This window comes from Rhamphochromis longiceps, linkage group LG9 (assembly GCF_057381845.1).
Source record: "Rhamphochromis longiceps isolate RC_006_pf linkage group LG9, R_longiceps_female_GT1.1, whole genome shotgun sequence".
Classification (NCBI taxonomy): domain Eukaryota; kingdom Metazoa; phylum Chordata; class Actinopteri; order Cichliformes; family Cichlidae; genus Rhamphochromis; species Rhamphochromis longiceps.
Window position 1 is genome coordinate 18,179,629 of NC_140565.1, and position 16,948 is coordinate 18,196,576.

General features: G+C 39.4%; 1 protein-coding gene across 1 annotated transcript in view; it reads right to left on the reverse strand.

Moving 5' to 3' along the window:
* Positions 1-2,256: 2,256 nt before the first annotated feature.
* Positions 2,257-16,948, reverse strand: part of neto1l (neuropilin (NRP) and tolloid (TLL)-like 1, like) — an 82,115-nt gene continuing 67,423 nt past the window's right edge. The window contains exons 8-12 of the mRNA XM_085418598.1: positions 15,498-15,643; positions 10,021-10,134; positions 5,280-5,907; positions 4,241-4,315; positions 2,257-3,251 (exon numbers count right to left, since the gene is read on the reverse strand). Coding sequence (XP_085274724.1) covers positions 4,255-4,315; positions 5,280-5,907; positions 10,021-10,134; positions 15,498-15,643 — 949 coding nt within the window. The 3' untranslated portion in view covers positions 2,257-3,251; positions 4,241-4,254. The remainder of the gene's footprint in view (positions 3,252-4,240; positions 4,316-5,279; positions 5,908-10,020; positions 10,135-15,497; positions 15,644-16,948) is intronic.

Genomic DNA, 16,948 nt, shown 5'->3' on the forward strand with positions numbered 1-16,948 from the left:
AATGACACTGTTAATCTTTGATGGTTTAAACTTTTGTCCCAAAGTTTAGTACTGAAATTCGTAATGGCTCTTACTGGCCTTGGTGCATCTGCTGCTCCCAGACAGTTACACCATTACACTATTCATTGAGTATCGTATGTGCTTATTTCATCTTCTAACCGATACCTGTTCTTAAAACGTCCAACAAATGTGTCAACAAATAAAATTGTAAGGTGTGTCCTTCAAAATGTTTGAAGATGTAGTTGAACTTCCTTGCAGTTTCTGCATGTTGTCTAATTGTTGTCTAAACTTTAAAGGCTCAGGTTGCCACACTGTGCAATATCATCATATAGGTGTGTGATCACTCAAACAATATGCCTGACAACAACCCCAAGCATAAATCCAGTGCAATAAACAACCATCTGGAGACACAAAAACAACATCCCTACATCTGATGGGATACCATTATCAATATCATAAGAATGTATCAAAAAATATATAATGACATCATGCTAAACATAATACTTAATTCAGTTTGTACTCATTTATTAAATAAGTCATCACAAAAAAAAATCAGTAGACATGAGTTTATTGAAAACATTCAGTCCAGCATTTTCTTAATGTGTCTTAAGTTAAAAATGCACATGAATAAAAAAACAAAAAACAAAAACAAAATACCACAATGCTATGAATTTTGACCAGGAGACTGAAAACGAATCGGTAAAAGTATCAGTAAAAATGAGACGAAATGGATGTTAGATGAAAGGCAGGGACAACCATGTATGCACCCATATATGCAGTTTAACATTAGTCACTTCTTCACTTCACCACATCCCCCCACCAAACAACCTGATTATCTACTGTAAAGACACGGCACCAAAATAGGAAAATATGTGAAATCAGCAGCTGAAATATGCAATTTTATATTTTCATGGTTACATTAAAATGATGTAAAAACCTGATTCTGCATTTTTTCTTTGCCTCCATGAATCACTTTACATTAAAGGTACTCTAAATTTAAAAAAACAAACAAACAAAAAAAAACTTTCAGTCTCATATCTGAAGTTATCAGCGCTCCGTGGCGGCTCAATCCAAGACCGGCGGGGAGCAAATGCACCTCTAGTCCAAAGCAAAGAAGAAAAAAAAACTTGATTCATACATCACAAACCTTTTTCTTTTTTTCTTTTTTCTTGATTTAAGGAATTTTCTCATAACATCACTCTACATTGGTAAAGTTGCTCTTTAACAACAGTTCACTCAAGATGCACATGGGAGAGAAACCTTAGCTCCAAATGCTGTCAAACTTGGCAAGATGCAGAGGAATGATGCATCTGTCTGATGTATCTGCAGAGAAATGAAAACACTATTACTTTAAGTCCGCTCTGGGCCCTTCACTTTTCTCATCTGCTTCCTGCTGCTGCTTGATCGAATTGATTCAGACTTACTTAATTAGCGGCGTGTCCGCCTCCATCTATAAACCGGCGGATGAGTTTGAGACTGTGTGTGTTTGTGTGTGTGTCCATTTTCAGAGAAAGAAAGAGTAAAGAAGACACAAAACAGAGAGAGCATGGATATGGTACCTGTGCTGAACATGTCTGTTGACAGACGTGTGAAGCAGAGAGACAACACACAGACCAGGCAGTGCAAATGTGTGTACAGAAAAGAAAAGCATTTTATTCGCTATTTGCAGGAATATTTATGTGCATGGCTGTGTGTATGCGGAAGGAAAAAAAATAGTGGAGAGTATGAATGTAAGTAATGACACTAAACACAGAAAAATAATGAACACATAGATGGTAAATTCAAATTCCCACAAATACAGGTAAGGACACAATGACAGTGAGTAAGAAATGTGTTGCATGTGTCACTGTGCTCAGATCCACTTATTTTACTCTCCACATAGTGCACGTCGTCTTATATTAACCAGCCTGCCAGTAGCAAGTGTTATCCGAGTGCAAGGCTAATCCTTCACTTCTGATCGAGTTGGATAAACGCATCACAAAAAGTCAATTAACTTGCCTGTCAGATACCTTGATTACCCGGAATTATTTAAACTCTCAGAGATTGAAAAGAAGTGTACTGCTTGGTGAAATAAATCCTTCCGGTTTGAGTCTGCGCTTCCTCAGAAGCAAGTCAGGCAGAAAAAAAAGGAGCAACATTTAATTGGTTGTGAGAGGAGAACGAGGTGTGCTGACAGATTGAGGACACGCTTAATGGACAGAGGAACTACTGACCAAAGGCCAATAAAACAAAGGGAAAGGAAAGGTGAAGCTTCAGTGTTATTTATTTTATAAAGCATCAGTAAAATCAGCCCTGAAAGATAACTCGAGTAACTGTAAAAACATTCACTTTTTCAATTTGCCTTAGTATAAAATCCTGTTTTAATACAAAGATATGAAGCTTCTACAGTAAGTAAGAGAATTAGGAGTTAAACAGATTTGAAGGAATCAAAGTTGCCAAAAATAAATAAAAATTAATTAAAGAAAAATACTTATTGGAAAGTTAGCACATTTAAGAAGTTGAACTTATTATGTTGGAAATTGGAGCTCTGCTTTGTAATGATTCAGCCACACAATAACATGCAGTGTAATTAATCTATTTTGAAAACACCTTTTAACCCACATCTTATTCCTGTATGACTTAAGTATTGTTAGTAGATGCGTTATTTTCATACTCAGTTGTTAGTATGTTAATGCTTTAATGGGTATAGAAGAAGCATGCAGGAGTCATAAAACTGGACTTTGAGCTGTTAACCAAATAAACAGTTGTCCAATAGAATTAAATTCAATTAGGTTAGTAATTAGTTTAATTCCAATTTTGACTAATGTAAATCTTTCTAGATTTGACAAACCGCAAGCACCTATAATTGGCTATCAAACTCATGTATGCTACAAAAAAATACATGCTTAAAATAAACTTGAAATTTCCTGATCACTTGAGAATCTACGATGACACATATATTTCTAAATGTCCCAAATCTAAAGTTCAGGAATGATGTTTGTTGTAAAGGTCCAAAGCTTCTGCAGTGAGACATCTGCACTGGCTACCGAACGTAGAGCAAAGAGACGATTTTCAAAACTTTGCATCTGCAGCAGTTTCATCTAGTCTTCATGTTCATCTTTGCACATTTAGTTTGTTTCATCAAATTGTCCCTTCATCATCATCATCAGCAGCAGCAGCAGCATCATGCTGGTGTAAATCTCCGCTCCGTTTTTTCATATGTCAGTGACGCCCGTTCGTACTGATCCAGGATTGCACTATTCTCAAGAAGTCTACATGATGGAGACAATGCAACATAATGCAGAACATAAGCAGACACACACACACACACACAAACACACATATGTATATCAGGACAGCACATTTTTTCACAGTAGAAGACAAAACAGTGGGTAGCATTTTATGTGGCTACTCCATCTTACGCAGGCATGAAGCTGCAAGCATGATCTTATATATCGCTGAGTCACATTTAAACCAAATGAAACTTTAATTGTCAATTAAATTCAAATATGAATCAGAAAAGTTACATACATTTCAAATGTATGCATTGCTATCGTTGTTTCATATGGTGCTTTTTGCAACTTCATGAAAGCACATTTAAGGAGCATACGCACATCAAATGTTACACACAGCTATAAACACTACGCTTCGCAATTAACCAAACACAAAATCAAATACTACCACTGATCATGCAAATCTACAGAGGACTTCTTTATGAGTGTGTGATAAGTAAAGACTAACAGGATATTTACATCATCTCAATGTGCCTCCTTTAAAGCATGTAATGTGATGTTGTAATAAAAACATTTGAGTGTGTGCTTTTCCCTTTTGGGCCTTTATGTGAACTTAAGTGAAGTATGATTTTCCGTAGGCTAACTAAGGAGAGCTGGGAAGGGGTTAGACATATTAACTGATACCAGCACCAACTAAAGATGAAATTGGAGAAGTCCATGCTAATGAATATCCACTGAGTGACTTAATGTATGCCTTCAAGGGGAAGAGGACATACAGTAAACTTGAGCATCACAAAGACTTCAAACAAACTCAACACGGCCAAGATGGCTGCAAGCAAGAAAACCATCTTGGTGAAAATGAACAATTCAAACATAAACATAAAAAAATAAAATAAAATATAAACCTGCGCAAAACAAAAACAAAAAAATCACAGAAAAATAAAATACATAAAAGTATATATTAACTGGGCAAACGATGGATACACAACAACATATAAAGATGTTGATTGTTGGATAAGGGTGCTTACCTTGAGATTGTCTCTTAGACCCTAGTGGTGTTGTACTCTGATTCATGTTTGCTCAAAGAGCCAATGAGGCAGAACCTGAAATATCATGGCTCTTTCATTTAATATCAAACTCCTTTTGCATAGAGAGATCAAAATGCATAATGTGCTACAAAACAGCAATAAACGTCATTAGTGCTTTGATGGCATCTGAGAGCCAGGCATGCAGACTTGGTAGAAAATTAATTCAGTTGGAAACACTCTGCACAGAGCACATAGAAAGTGCATGCAGGAAAACCTTGCATTTTTAAAGTTTTTCCTCCAAAAAACCCAAAAACAAATGTACTCTGATTCACATAGTGATTTTGTAAACATATACAGTTGCTTTTCAAGCAGTCACGGTACAAGTACAGAGTAAAATCTTTTTTCTATAGAAAATCTTGCTCATGCCAAAATAATGTGCTACTGGATAGAGATTACAAGTTATCTTTTTTTTTTTTTCAGTTATCACAGTTAGAAATACAAATGCGTATTTTATAGCAAACTGCATTCATTTGAATAGATGTCAGTGAATTAAATATCTCTGTGAGGCACCGATTCAAGCCCTTGTGGAAAACTGTCAAACCAGACGATTACAGAGTTATCATCTGCTAAATTGAGGTCTGTGTCTTCTTAAAGATCTCTGACAAACCTCAAAGCACAGTAGAGTTTAGAGTAGGAAAGCTGTGAATCAACATTCATAAAAAGCTAGCTGGAAGAGGGTTTTTTTTTTTTTTTTTTTTACATTTTCAAGGATTAACATGCAAGACGGGACAAAGACATATTTGTCCTTTGTATTGCAGCCCTTTGAGAAAATGTTTTTAATGTAGGAAAAAGGGGAAATAACAAGGATCAATGCAAAAATAAAGGTTATTGTAATATCAAAATAATAAACGAAAATAGGAAGCTAAAATGAAAGGAATGCAAAAAATAAATGTAAATATCCCACATATATCTCAAAACATCCCCATAGTTAACTCTGGGGTTGTTGCTCTTCCCTGATCAGAAATCTATGGATACTGACCGCTGTACTGCCTTTTCGTGGCGTGAAAGCCGGTGGCTGGTGGTGGGAACTTCTTCCAGGTCGTCGTCCAGGTCACATCCATTGTCTGCTGCCTCTTGTGAGTAGCTGTGCTTCATGACCAAGATGCTCCTGCGATTTCCCGTGGCCGGCAACAACGGCCGCACTGCCATGGAAGGCTGCGGAAGGTCTGTGAGCAGAGTGGCAGCCGCAGCATCACGGGCGCTCAAGTTGCCCCGGCTCTCTCGTGCACTGAGTGACAGCTGGGATATGTGCGCGGAGCCGGGGTTGGAGGAGGAGCCACAGTGGTGATCGTGAACGCAGCGGGAAGAGGCACGGCGAAGGGCGTGGTAGTTCTCAAAGTCTTCAGCCAGGTCGACTAAGTCTGCTGAGGCCGCTGTGGGTGTGGTGGCGCTCCGTAACGTACACAGCTCATAGTGAGGTGGCTCAAAGACCTCTTGGAACATGGTGGGGTCAAAGTCCTCACGTCGCAAGATATACTTTTTGCGTGGCTGCTTGATCTGGACAATAACAGAGATGATGAGGAGAATGAAGACAATGCAACAGGTGACGCCAATTATGGTCCCATTAGTGTTGTTCAGGTTGTCCAGGATGTTGGCTTTCCTCTTTTCTGTAGTGTGGGAGAAAAACAGCAAAACAAAAAAGGTAAAGTTTTTTTTTATGTGAATGCAATATAATCCTGAGGGATTTACTAAGATAAACCCCTCCAGGAAACAGTGTACAGTGTTAACACTAAGAGCCTGATTTAACTTACTTTTAAAATGTATCTCGGGCAATTAGACCAGAAGTGGTCAGCAATGATTATAAGTTAAAACAACCGCCAAGACCTGCTGTGATTCAAACATTTAACCACTTCACACATTTGGCCACATGTCTTTTGTAGGCCACATATTTACATACATACAGTGCTGTAAAAAGGTGTCTTTTCCCCCTTCCTGATTTCCTGTTTTTTCTATGTTTGTCACACTTAAATGTTTCAGATCATCAACAAAATTTAGAAAAAGACAACAAAAGTAAATACAAATGCAGTTTCTAAATGAAGGTGTTTAATATAATGGGGGAAAAAGTACAAACCTACATAGCCCTGTGTGAAAAAGAGAAAAACTGTCATGGTTCTCAAGATCTGGAGAGGTCGTGGTGTGTGTGGTTTTTGTCTTCGCCTCTCCCACCAGGGTGGAACTGGACCTTGATTCCCCGCCTCTGAACCCCCCCTGAACACACACCTGTGGCTCATTCACACTGATCCTGGCAGACTACTTAAGTTGGCAAGAGAGGCTGCTTCCTCGCTGGATCGTCACATTACCTAGCGCCTCGCCTTCTAGATTCCCTGCCGTCTGGATTTCTGTGGATGTGTGTGAGTGAGCGTGAGCATTTTGGAGTGGACATTCAGAGTGAGTTGTGGATTAAGTTGAAGAGGAGTGTATGTACCCCGCCTTGGACCTTCCCCTCGGGCCCCCCTCGGGCCCCCCTCCACCCCCTGGAGCCCCGTGTTATCTGTCTCACTGTATTTAAGTAGATATTCTCACTTGGTGCCACACTGTAAATAAACCCTCACCTTCTCTCTAAACTAAGCCACCCATAGCAGTAACAACTGGAGGGTTTTCGAGAATGAACCGCTGTTCTAAGGTCATGCCACAGCATCTCAATCCTCAATCGGACAGGACTGGACAGGTCAGGACTTTGACTAGGCCACTCCAAAGTCTTCATTTTGTTTTTCTTAAGCCATTTAGAGGTGGACTTGCTGGTGTGTTTTGGATAATTGCTCTGCTGCAAACTCAAGTGCGCTTCAGCTTGAGTTCACAAACAGATGGCCGGACATTCTCCTTCAGGATGTTTTAGGAGACAGCAGAAGTCCTCCATGCAGCAAAACAGCCCCAGGCCATCACACTACCACCACCATATTTTACTGTTGGTATGATGTTGCTTTCCTGAAATGCTGTCTTACTTTTACACCAGATGTAATGGGACACACACCTTCCAGAAAGTTTAACTTTTGCTTCGTCAGTCCACAAAGTATTTTCCCATAAGTCTTGGGGATCGTCAAGATATTTTCTGGCAAAACTGAGGCGAGCCTTTAAGTTTCTTTTGCTCAGCGGTGGTTTTCGTCTTGGAACTCTGCCATGCAGGCCATTTTTGCCGAGTCTCTTTGTTATAGTAGAGTCATGAACACTGACCTTAACTGAGGCAAGTAAGGCCCTCGGTTCTTTGGATGTTGTTTTGAGGTCTTTTGTGACCTCCTGGATGAGTCATTTCTGTGCTGGTCAGCCAGCCACTCCTGGGAAGGTTCATTACTGGTCCATGTTTTTGGCATTTGTGGATAATGGCTCTCTGTCTTCACTGGAGTCCCACAGCTTTAGAAATGGCTTTATAACCTTCTCCAGACTGAGAGATCGCAATTACTTTGTTTCTCACTTGTTCCTGAACTTCTTGGACCGTGGCATGATGTGTGGCCTACTTTTTGGTCTATCTTTTGGGGATTTTAAAAATAAACACCTTAATTTAGAAACGGCATTTTGTGTTTACTTGTGCGATCTTTGTCTAATATTTGATAATCTGAAACAATTAAGTGCGACTAACATACAAAAATAGGAAATCAGGAAGGGGGCAAACACGTTTTCACATCACTGTATCTGTTTGGTCTTTAAGGAAAAAAAAAATGAAAATAAAACTTTGTTTGTTGTTTCCTTTTTATTTCATCACATGCCCTTTTACAAATGACTTTCGTCCTGCCAGCTCAACCACTAGAACAGCCCGTACAGCCATATTGATTCTTGAAACACTTCATTTCTTTGCAAGCCAATCCTAACAAATGCTGCACTTGACTGTTGACAGGTGGATGAAAAAAAATAATGGTTAAACGACTTAGTAGAAGTCACGCAGACAGAGCAGAAATCTTCAAAAGTCAGCTTGACACTTTGGGGACATGTGATTGACACTGGATACAAAGGTTGTGGTAACATTTTAAAACCAAGTGCAAATAAGACAAACACAACTGAATGCTTTTTAAGCCTTTCTAAGAGAAAGGGAATGAAGCATAATACAAGTTAGTTAGCATGCCTTGTTTACTGTAGTACAGCACAAGCCTTGATAACCAGCACATTTTGCATCACTCTGAGGATTTCATACTGGTTATTTTGTGGGGGAACAGTGTGAACTAACACAGCTCAGTCCTGCTCTATAGGATTTTCTGCTTACAGTATCCACTTCTAACTATCCGAGTCCAACCAAACTGAACCATTAACCAGGTCAGCACAAATTTGTAGACGCTAGAAGAAAAAAAATCTCTAAACCACAAAACAAAAATGTCTGATGAAGAGATTTTGCCATACTTTACTTTAGACTTGAGTTTTTATTTTAACTTAAGCTGTCTTACAACATTATAACATCAGTTAGAGATGTGCATCGTCAACCAATTAATGAAACTTTTTAGTGGTTATTGCCTTAATTGCCTAGCTAGATAGCAACATGAAAGCTGCCGCTTACACTGAAATTGGAAGCATGCTTTTGTCTGAATTTAAGGACCAATTATACATAACATTAGAAGAATTTCTAAATGGGAATTAGTGATGGGATGAGCAAATGGTCTGGTATGTCCTTTAAAAGAGCTTAAGCTTAAGATTAAGTGACTTCCATGAATTATCAAACAGATGGACATATATTTTATTACAGGATCACAGCTTTAGTCTATTTATAACACGGGCTACTATAAAGACACGCACACGCACACACACAGTACAGAGAGCCAATCAGGGTGACATTTAAATGCTTTATGAACTTGTAGTGCAGTGGACTGAGCTTCAATGACAGCAAATGGTTACATTCAGACATGTAAAGGAGAAAGAAATGAAACTTGACATTTTACTGCTAATGAGGACAAATGTGGGGCCAACACTCTACCAGAGCAGAGTAGGAGTCTGAGAGACAAGCCCTCTTCTTGCTGATTTCTGCACAATTTCAAACTCAGACTGTAGGCTGGAAAGGTATCTGGTAGTCTGAGTGAGTAATAGGTCACGCAGGATTTACCTAATTGATAAAATTTGTCAGCGGTTCTGCTTAAAGCTTCAGAGGGTTAGAGTGCACATTCAGAATACGCAAGCATCTTTTCTGTGCAACTTTTCGATCTGAGGGAGAAAATATATACAAAAAATAATATAGCAAGAACACATCTTACTTGCAAACCAGGCAAAACACTTTAATAGTCTAAAAAATACATGTATTGAATAAGAAGGATGCTGCATTATAAAAAGAAAAAAAACCCTGAACTAGTCAATTCTTACTCCACTTTCTTAAATTACTGAATAAGATCAAGGACACTGCAATCAGCAAACCTCCTCATTATAAATTATGAACAGCCAGTAATAAGATGTTTGGGATCAATGTATGGATTTGGTGGCATTACAATTCTGAGAGGAGTGAAGGACTGAGCGACAGAGGAAATGAAAAAAATGGGCATTAGCTCAAAATACGGGACTACAAAGGACAGTGGAGGGGCATCAGCTTGGATCAGTTTGACGATGGGTTCAAATTTGGGTGAGGGAGGAGAGGGAGAAGGAAGAAAGGGGGTGGCATATAGCAAGAAGTGGCAGGTTTCTCTGTGTGTCACTCTCCATGGTGCTGAAACATTAAACATCCACTCCTATCTTTGTGTGTTGCTGTGACTAGCTGTTGGAGATCTGCTAAAGCTGTGACATGAGAGGTCAGATAACTACACGTAACATCTCACCTTTACACTGGTTCTCATCCCAGGGGTAGACACAGTTCTGCATGCCATTACACACGAGTGTGTTATTTATGCACATGTTACTGTGACAGAAGAAGGCATCTGCATCGCATGGAGCTGGAAGGGGAGAGAGCACAATGAGCAATTAAGACATTAAAGAAGTTTATTTATATTTGCACATTCAGTTCACAGGACAAGTTCAATGCAATTTTTAGTATATTTACCATCTCTAAAAATAGCAAACACAAAGGACAATTACATGCGCTACTGTACTGATCATTATAAGAAGTAGAGCAGAAGTCCAGCGTGGCAGATTTTCAGACTCAGTTCAAACCTGCTTCCCCTGAACCCATCTGTTCTTCATGAATTTTCATTCTCACCCTCCTCTTCAAACAACTTGTGGATATGAATGAATTTCTTGTTATGTGTGCGTATGTGTGCGTATGTGTGCGAGCTGTATGCGGGTGAGTGTGCGGGGTGTCTGGAGAAAAAGTCATGACATTTTACAACCATTTGCACACACACACCCAAAACAAATCCTTTCTATTTATACTGCATGTTGTTTATTTGTTCACCGTGACACCCGCCCCCATGGTGTGACCTGTCGGAGACACAACATTCACGTGTTTTGTCTCAGTGTGAGGAAGAAGAGTCATTCTTCAGAAATTCATCAAATCAATGTGCTGATGTCGCAAGAAAATACACTGTATTTTCACGTTCACGTGAAAAAGATTACTGTATGTAGTTAGGTGAAAAGCTGAGTACACCCTTCTTGCTTCCCTATGATTTAAGAGGGTAAGTAGCAGCCAGGTGCTGCTAATCAGACACGTTTGATTAAATGATCACGAGCAAATTTGAGCACCTCTATAAAAGCAGATGTGCAACATTCAGTTGAGTGTTAGGACAATGCTGCAGTCTTCCCAATTGATGTCTTGGCAAAATCATCCCAAGATGAGACCTTGGGATGTTCAGAAAAACAACATCTACATCTCAGGCTTGCCAGGGCAAAGTATGGCAAGTTTGGGTTGCTAGGAGAAAGTCTCTTTTCTCTAAAAAGAACCTGGAAATCTAAACGGACCATTTTCTGGGTGTTAAGTAAGAGGTTTCTGTTTAACACTGTATAAACTATTTGATGCCATTCTACCAGTCTAAAGCATTTACACACATGGTTGTAATTTTGTAACTGTGTTACTTGGAAATTAAAAAATAAACAAGTTAATTAAAAGATAAGATATTGACCTTTTTACTATTTATTCATTGTAACTGATAGATGTCTTCTGATAGATCACCTATATATGTATCACCTGACCCTCCTGTTATTTTGCAAAAGTATCCCTAAAGCATACGAAGCTGAATATGTCTGCTCCATGCAGATTTATGTGAAAAGGATGCAGAAAGCAGAAGTAATGCAGGATCGCTTTCAGTTTCTCTGTGTTTTAAAAGTGAGTGACATGTGAACAGAATGGCTCTGTTTAGCTGCTGGGTGTTTTGTTGCAGAGGAGCTGTCCTTCCCTGGTCTCTTGCATGTCTCTTACTTTCTGTCTTTATCTCTCACCTTCTCCCCACTCACACACAACACTGGCACTGGTGCTAAAGCAGCTTGCCAGTGGTATGGCAGAACTGGGGACTATTTGACAGCGTTACCGCTGTGATGTATGGCTGTTTTCATCCCAGCTCTCATCCCAAGTGAATAATAACACACCAAATTAGAGTGACTTATCTGTATCTCTCTCTGTAACCCATCCTGTCTGGGCCTTTGCCAGCATTTCCTGAGTCATATTGGCTCTCTGTGTGTGTTCTAATACTCCTCTTCTCATTTTCTGCCCCCAGCCTCAGTCTGTTTTTCTAATCCTTTATGTCATGTAGTACACTCCACACCAAAGCTGTGACAGTTTGTTTTTGCTAACAGCCACCAGAGGGAGCCCACGCCTTCTCGTTTTCCACTCAAGGCAGGGTGAGACCAGATGTTATAAAGAGCGTGATCCACACTAATCTCCTGCTAAATTAATTTCAAGACATTCTGTAATAAAAGTGCTCTTTTGCCCACACAGAAATGTCCACAGTCGCTGCTGGAAGCATAAATTAAGTCGTAAATGAGTGGCTGATGAAAATAGTCTGGGTGTCTCTGCAGAGCGGGGTCTAAGAGCAAAGAGGTGTCTGCAGTGAAGTGCTATAAGCAACACCTGGTTATCATGAATCTTTAAATTCAATCTACTGTAGATGTCTGCTTCGTGGGGTTTTGATTTAAAGTGCAGTTATAATATTTCTATGAGATGAGTTTGATGAGTCTCTGTTTTTTGTCATAAGTGATTTTTTAATAAAGATCTTTTTTGTTTGGTACATGGTAACACCTGCAATAATGCAAGCTCTCACGTGTTATGATTTGGGATAGTCAGCTCCTACCTGAGTCTTGTTTTTTTTTTACCCATAGAGTTATTTTCTGTTACTCTACGGCCTTTTTGATGCTTCTTTTTTATTTTCTGCTATGATTATCTAGATTTCAATACTGCTGATAATAAATACAGTAACACTACCCAGCAGAGTGCATCTGGTACTGATTTTTTACAATGTCCAGCACTACAGTCTCTCCACAATCCTCCCAAAGCATTCTAACTGCAAAGCAACAGAGTGCCTACAGTTGATATAATCTAATCTAAGACCAAGCACGCTGACAGGCATTAGCATATTGTGTTGGTCTCAAACTCTTTCATGCACACAGTAAAGAAGCTTTCCTATAGGTAAAAAGTGACATGTGTAGTGAAGCCAGAGCAAATTTCCATCTGCAACCCGGGAGACGTGTTGCAGATGAGCCGTAACAATGCTGACAGCTGAGATGTCGCAAGCGTACATTTATCACCTAAGACATAATTGGTTCTTGGGTAGAGGTAGGTATCACTTATGCTTCACATTTGTAACTATATACTACCTTCATAGCAGGGCTGTTTATGCGTTTGTGTGTGTGCGTGCATGTGTGTGTATGTGAGAGAGAGGATGGAAGCAGTAAAGTTCAGTGCTAGTGTCAGCAGGTGTAAACTCTTCACAGATGGTAAAGCTGCATGTTTGTGTTTGAGAACATTGCGTTTCCCACATGAGCAGTTTGCCGGGTGTCAGCAGGTCTGAACGGTACTCTAAGAGCCGCTGGTTCCACTGGGAACCAACGGCTGGGAACAAACATCCAATGGTTTAGGATCTCCATGGCTGGGGAGCACTTATGGTAACAATTGGGCTATAAGCAGCTGCATGCGCGCACAGCAGAGTCACTCATCTGCAGTGATCACATAGGGCATGAAAGCCATTATTTTTGTTTTCATATCAGCTGGTTTTTGCCGTTCTGAGCTTTCATTTTTCTTTTTGTTACATTTCTGTGCAATAAAAAGTAATTTTATTCGTTAAAACTAAATCTAAACTATATTTTGACATTGCTTTTTCTAAGCTTGCATTTGGCTGTTTAACGGGGGATCTTTTATCTCACATAAATGTTCAATGACTGATTTAAATAGTCGGAATATATGATGAGTTCATTAAAAACAAACAGCAGAAAAATCAATGTTTTGTTCATGTAACTGAAACAATAGACCCGAGGGCACCTGTTCAGTAAATGTGTCTAACAATATCAAATACAGTGCTTTTCAAATTTATCAGACCACCTGTCATAAAAAAACCCACAAACTTTTTAGAAATCTGCTAAAACCAAAAATGTTATTGTCAAGGGGAACAATTAACTGCTAAAACAAACTCTTCTCTTCAGGAATACATGTTATTAACTGTGCTTTGGCATCTTAATAAAAAACAATATAGTACGTTTCCCAACACAGAACACCACTTTATACACATCAAATAGAAGCAAATACATCTGTCCTGAGAGTGTAAAACAAGCAAAGTCTGAATTGTTTAATTGTTTGCGTTTTTCGCAGCTCTGGTACATTAGTGCATTCACTGTTGACAGGGTTGCTGCAGTGCTGCTGAGCTGTGGTGGATGCTGCTCTAAAGGCTGAGGTCTGGCCGGGGATCGCCTGAGTGACTTAGGCAGAGGCGTTGCCCCGGCAACAGCACATCCTGGCTCTGCTTGGTGAAAGGGCCTCACAAAGGGGACACTGACTTCACAACGTAAACAACTCTGTCGCTATTGCAGTTGCTTACTGATTAAGCTAAGCACAAGCACACAATAAACAGCCAATGAAGACAAGGTGCAGGTGTGTAAAGTGATAAACAGATTGCAGTTCAGTCTTTTATTAAACCTCTCTTTTTTATGAGTTAATGGTTCTTCTCACAAATGATAATGTCAGTGGTTCCAGTCCTTTTGAAATGGCAGCAAAAAGCATTAAAATAACTTTAAAATGCAGTAAGTCTTTCATTTAAACAGTTTGAAAATAATATTCTAAGATTTTTTTCTTATCCTATCTACATTCAGAAAGAAGCCCCATTCAGTTTCTGAAATCGCTCAATAGTGTGCAGCTGCGTGCACCTATTTCCTCGTGTCCTTGTCATTAAAAGGCACCGACTGATGCTGACACGGTGTAGACTAATGGGCCCCAGACCCTCTTCCTTCATGTCGCTAGTACAAAGAATGGCCTCTCCACACGACTATCTCTATCAATGAAAATCCGCTGAATGAGAAATAGACAGACTTTGAGTGTGCTTGTGTGAATTTCAAACTGATTTTTTTCTGAAACAAGACAGGTAGATGTGAACATATTGTAGGTTTGGTGCAGTCACAGTCTCTACATATTTTAAACAAAGGAATTAGCTGGTGCAGATGCTCCACCTGTGTTAATGCAGCAGAGCTGAACTCAAATCCACCTGTGCTGTCATCTTCACATTTACCCACAGGCAAGATTCCCTGTGATGGAAATGGTGTTCGGTGGTTTCCTGCTTGCTGCTGTTTACATTGTTATGAATCTTAATGGAAACTCATTATAGACCATTTCCTATGACGAAAGATTCCAGATGAAATATGACCAATGTGCAAGAATCACAGTGATATCTCTGATTGTGTTTTAAAACTCGTTATTGGAATAATTCTGCAACTGAACAGTGTGGGAAAATGTAAATGTGGGAAAATGTAAATGCCTCTATAACCTGCGATTACTAGGCAACCAACGGGAATGCAGCATGAAATTACACACTGATCGACACTCAATTAAGAAGAAAATCTAGTTGAGGCAAAAGCCTTGTTTGCACGATGTGTCGACCAGCTGTTATTATGACTGCACCGCGGGGGGTTTAGCATGAAAAACAAATATCAGAGGACGTAATAATGTATCATGTGTGTGTGTGTTTCAGCAGGTATTTGCATTGCACTGTCTGCACAGACCAAACGTGATCTTGTACTCAAGTTTCTTAGGTTTACATAAACTTATAAGAGTGCAGAAATCTCACAGTTTGGACGTGCTTTTATTTTGGCGACTGCAATTAAGCAAAGACCAGACGAAGAAAGCTGCCTAAGCAGGAAGATCACACTGCAGTAAAGATCAGCTTACGTTCTTGGTAGGTTGTGAAAAGGATGCGGAAGCGACTTTTGCGGCTGGCCTCGTCTGCCCACATCCTGATGACTCCCAGCGTGGAAACCAGCATGATGTCGTTGGCCACCGTGGAGCAGAACTTGCTCTTCAGGTCTTCCACTGAACTGAGACATGACGGGACGAGATAAGCATGCATACTTTATTATCCAGTAACATAGGCAGTCACTGTGCATCTTAATAATCCACAGAGTTGGAAAGAGCAGTCGTGGTACTTTAATGTTTGGTTTTGTTTTTTCTGGGCTGTTATCGTCTGATCACTGCTAAATATTCTGAATCTCTCAAGATAATAAACTGCCGCTGAGCTCAAGTGTGTAGTAGATAGTGATTCAATTATATCCTTATCTCAGTGTATCAAATATTGTTTTCTTTAATCTGGATTTCAAAATCTCATTATTTGGAGTTTAAAAACAGGTTACTTTATATTAATAGACTTGTTTGTGAGAAGTGCGCGAGAAGCAAGTGTGCAGCTTGCATGCTGTGAGTTAGATAAGAAGATCAATACCGCTCTCATATCTGTCCTTAAACTGCAAATCTACAGTCAGCAGTTGGTTAGTGTAGCTTATCATGAGGACTGGAATGGATAGCCTGACCTGGTTCTACCCACAGCTAATAAAATCCAGCATCCAGATCCTCTAAAGCAGGGGTGTCGAACATAAAGCCAAGGGGCCAGAATCGCCCAGTCGGGCCTAATGGATAGCTTTAGAAAATGTGAAAGAGGTCTTACATTTTTGGACAATTAAGTGTATTTTAATAAGTTTTAGACATTTTGACATTGTCTGTAAGCTCAGTGTTATAATTACAGGACAGTTTTTGAACTGTACACATTTATTTCTTACAGCTAAAGCCCAAACAGTCATGCTGACACATTTCTTTCATTTGCTACAGCAGCATTTATATATCATGTAGAAAGACTGAGACGTACTGTTGGAACTGACCTTCTTTCTCTTATAATGAAATATCTCTATTAAACCTGTAGTAAAAGTCCGGCCCATTCGTGATCAGAGTGGGCTGTATGTGGCCCTCGACATAAAACGAGTTTGACACCCCTGCTTTAAAGCTTGCTGCCTAAACTTGAAAAGAAATCCTGCCCAAATTCCTGAATTTAAATAATTTAATTGCATGTAAATTTTCCATGTAATTTTTTTTACAATTTAAAAATTTTACATTTAATCAAATTTGATTAACTCGATTGGTATACATTCAGTTTAGAGCAAGCACAATTCCCTTAGTAAAGAATTATTTGAATAAATTAACCTTTTAAAATATTTCCATTGCATGTTACTCAAAATTATTGCTTCATGTTTATTGAGGGAGAAGACTCCCACTTTTGACTGCATAAATGGAAATTATGAAGTTGTGATGTTACATATGCTGTAACTTGACCCTTTCCAGTCATTCAGCTCAGTTCA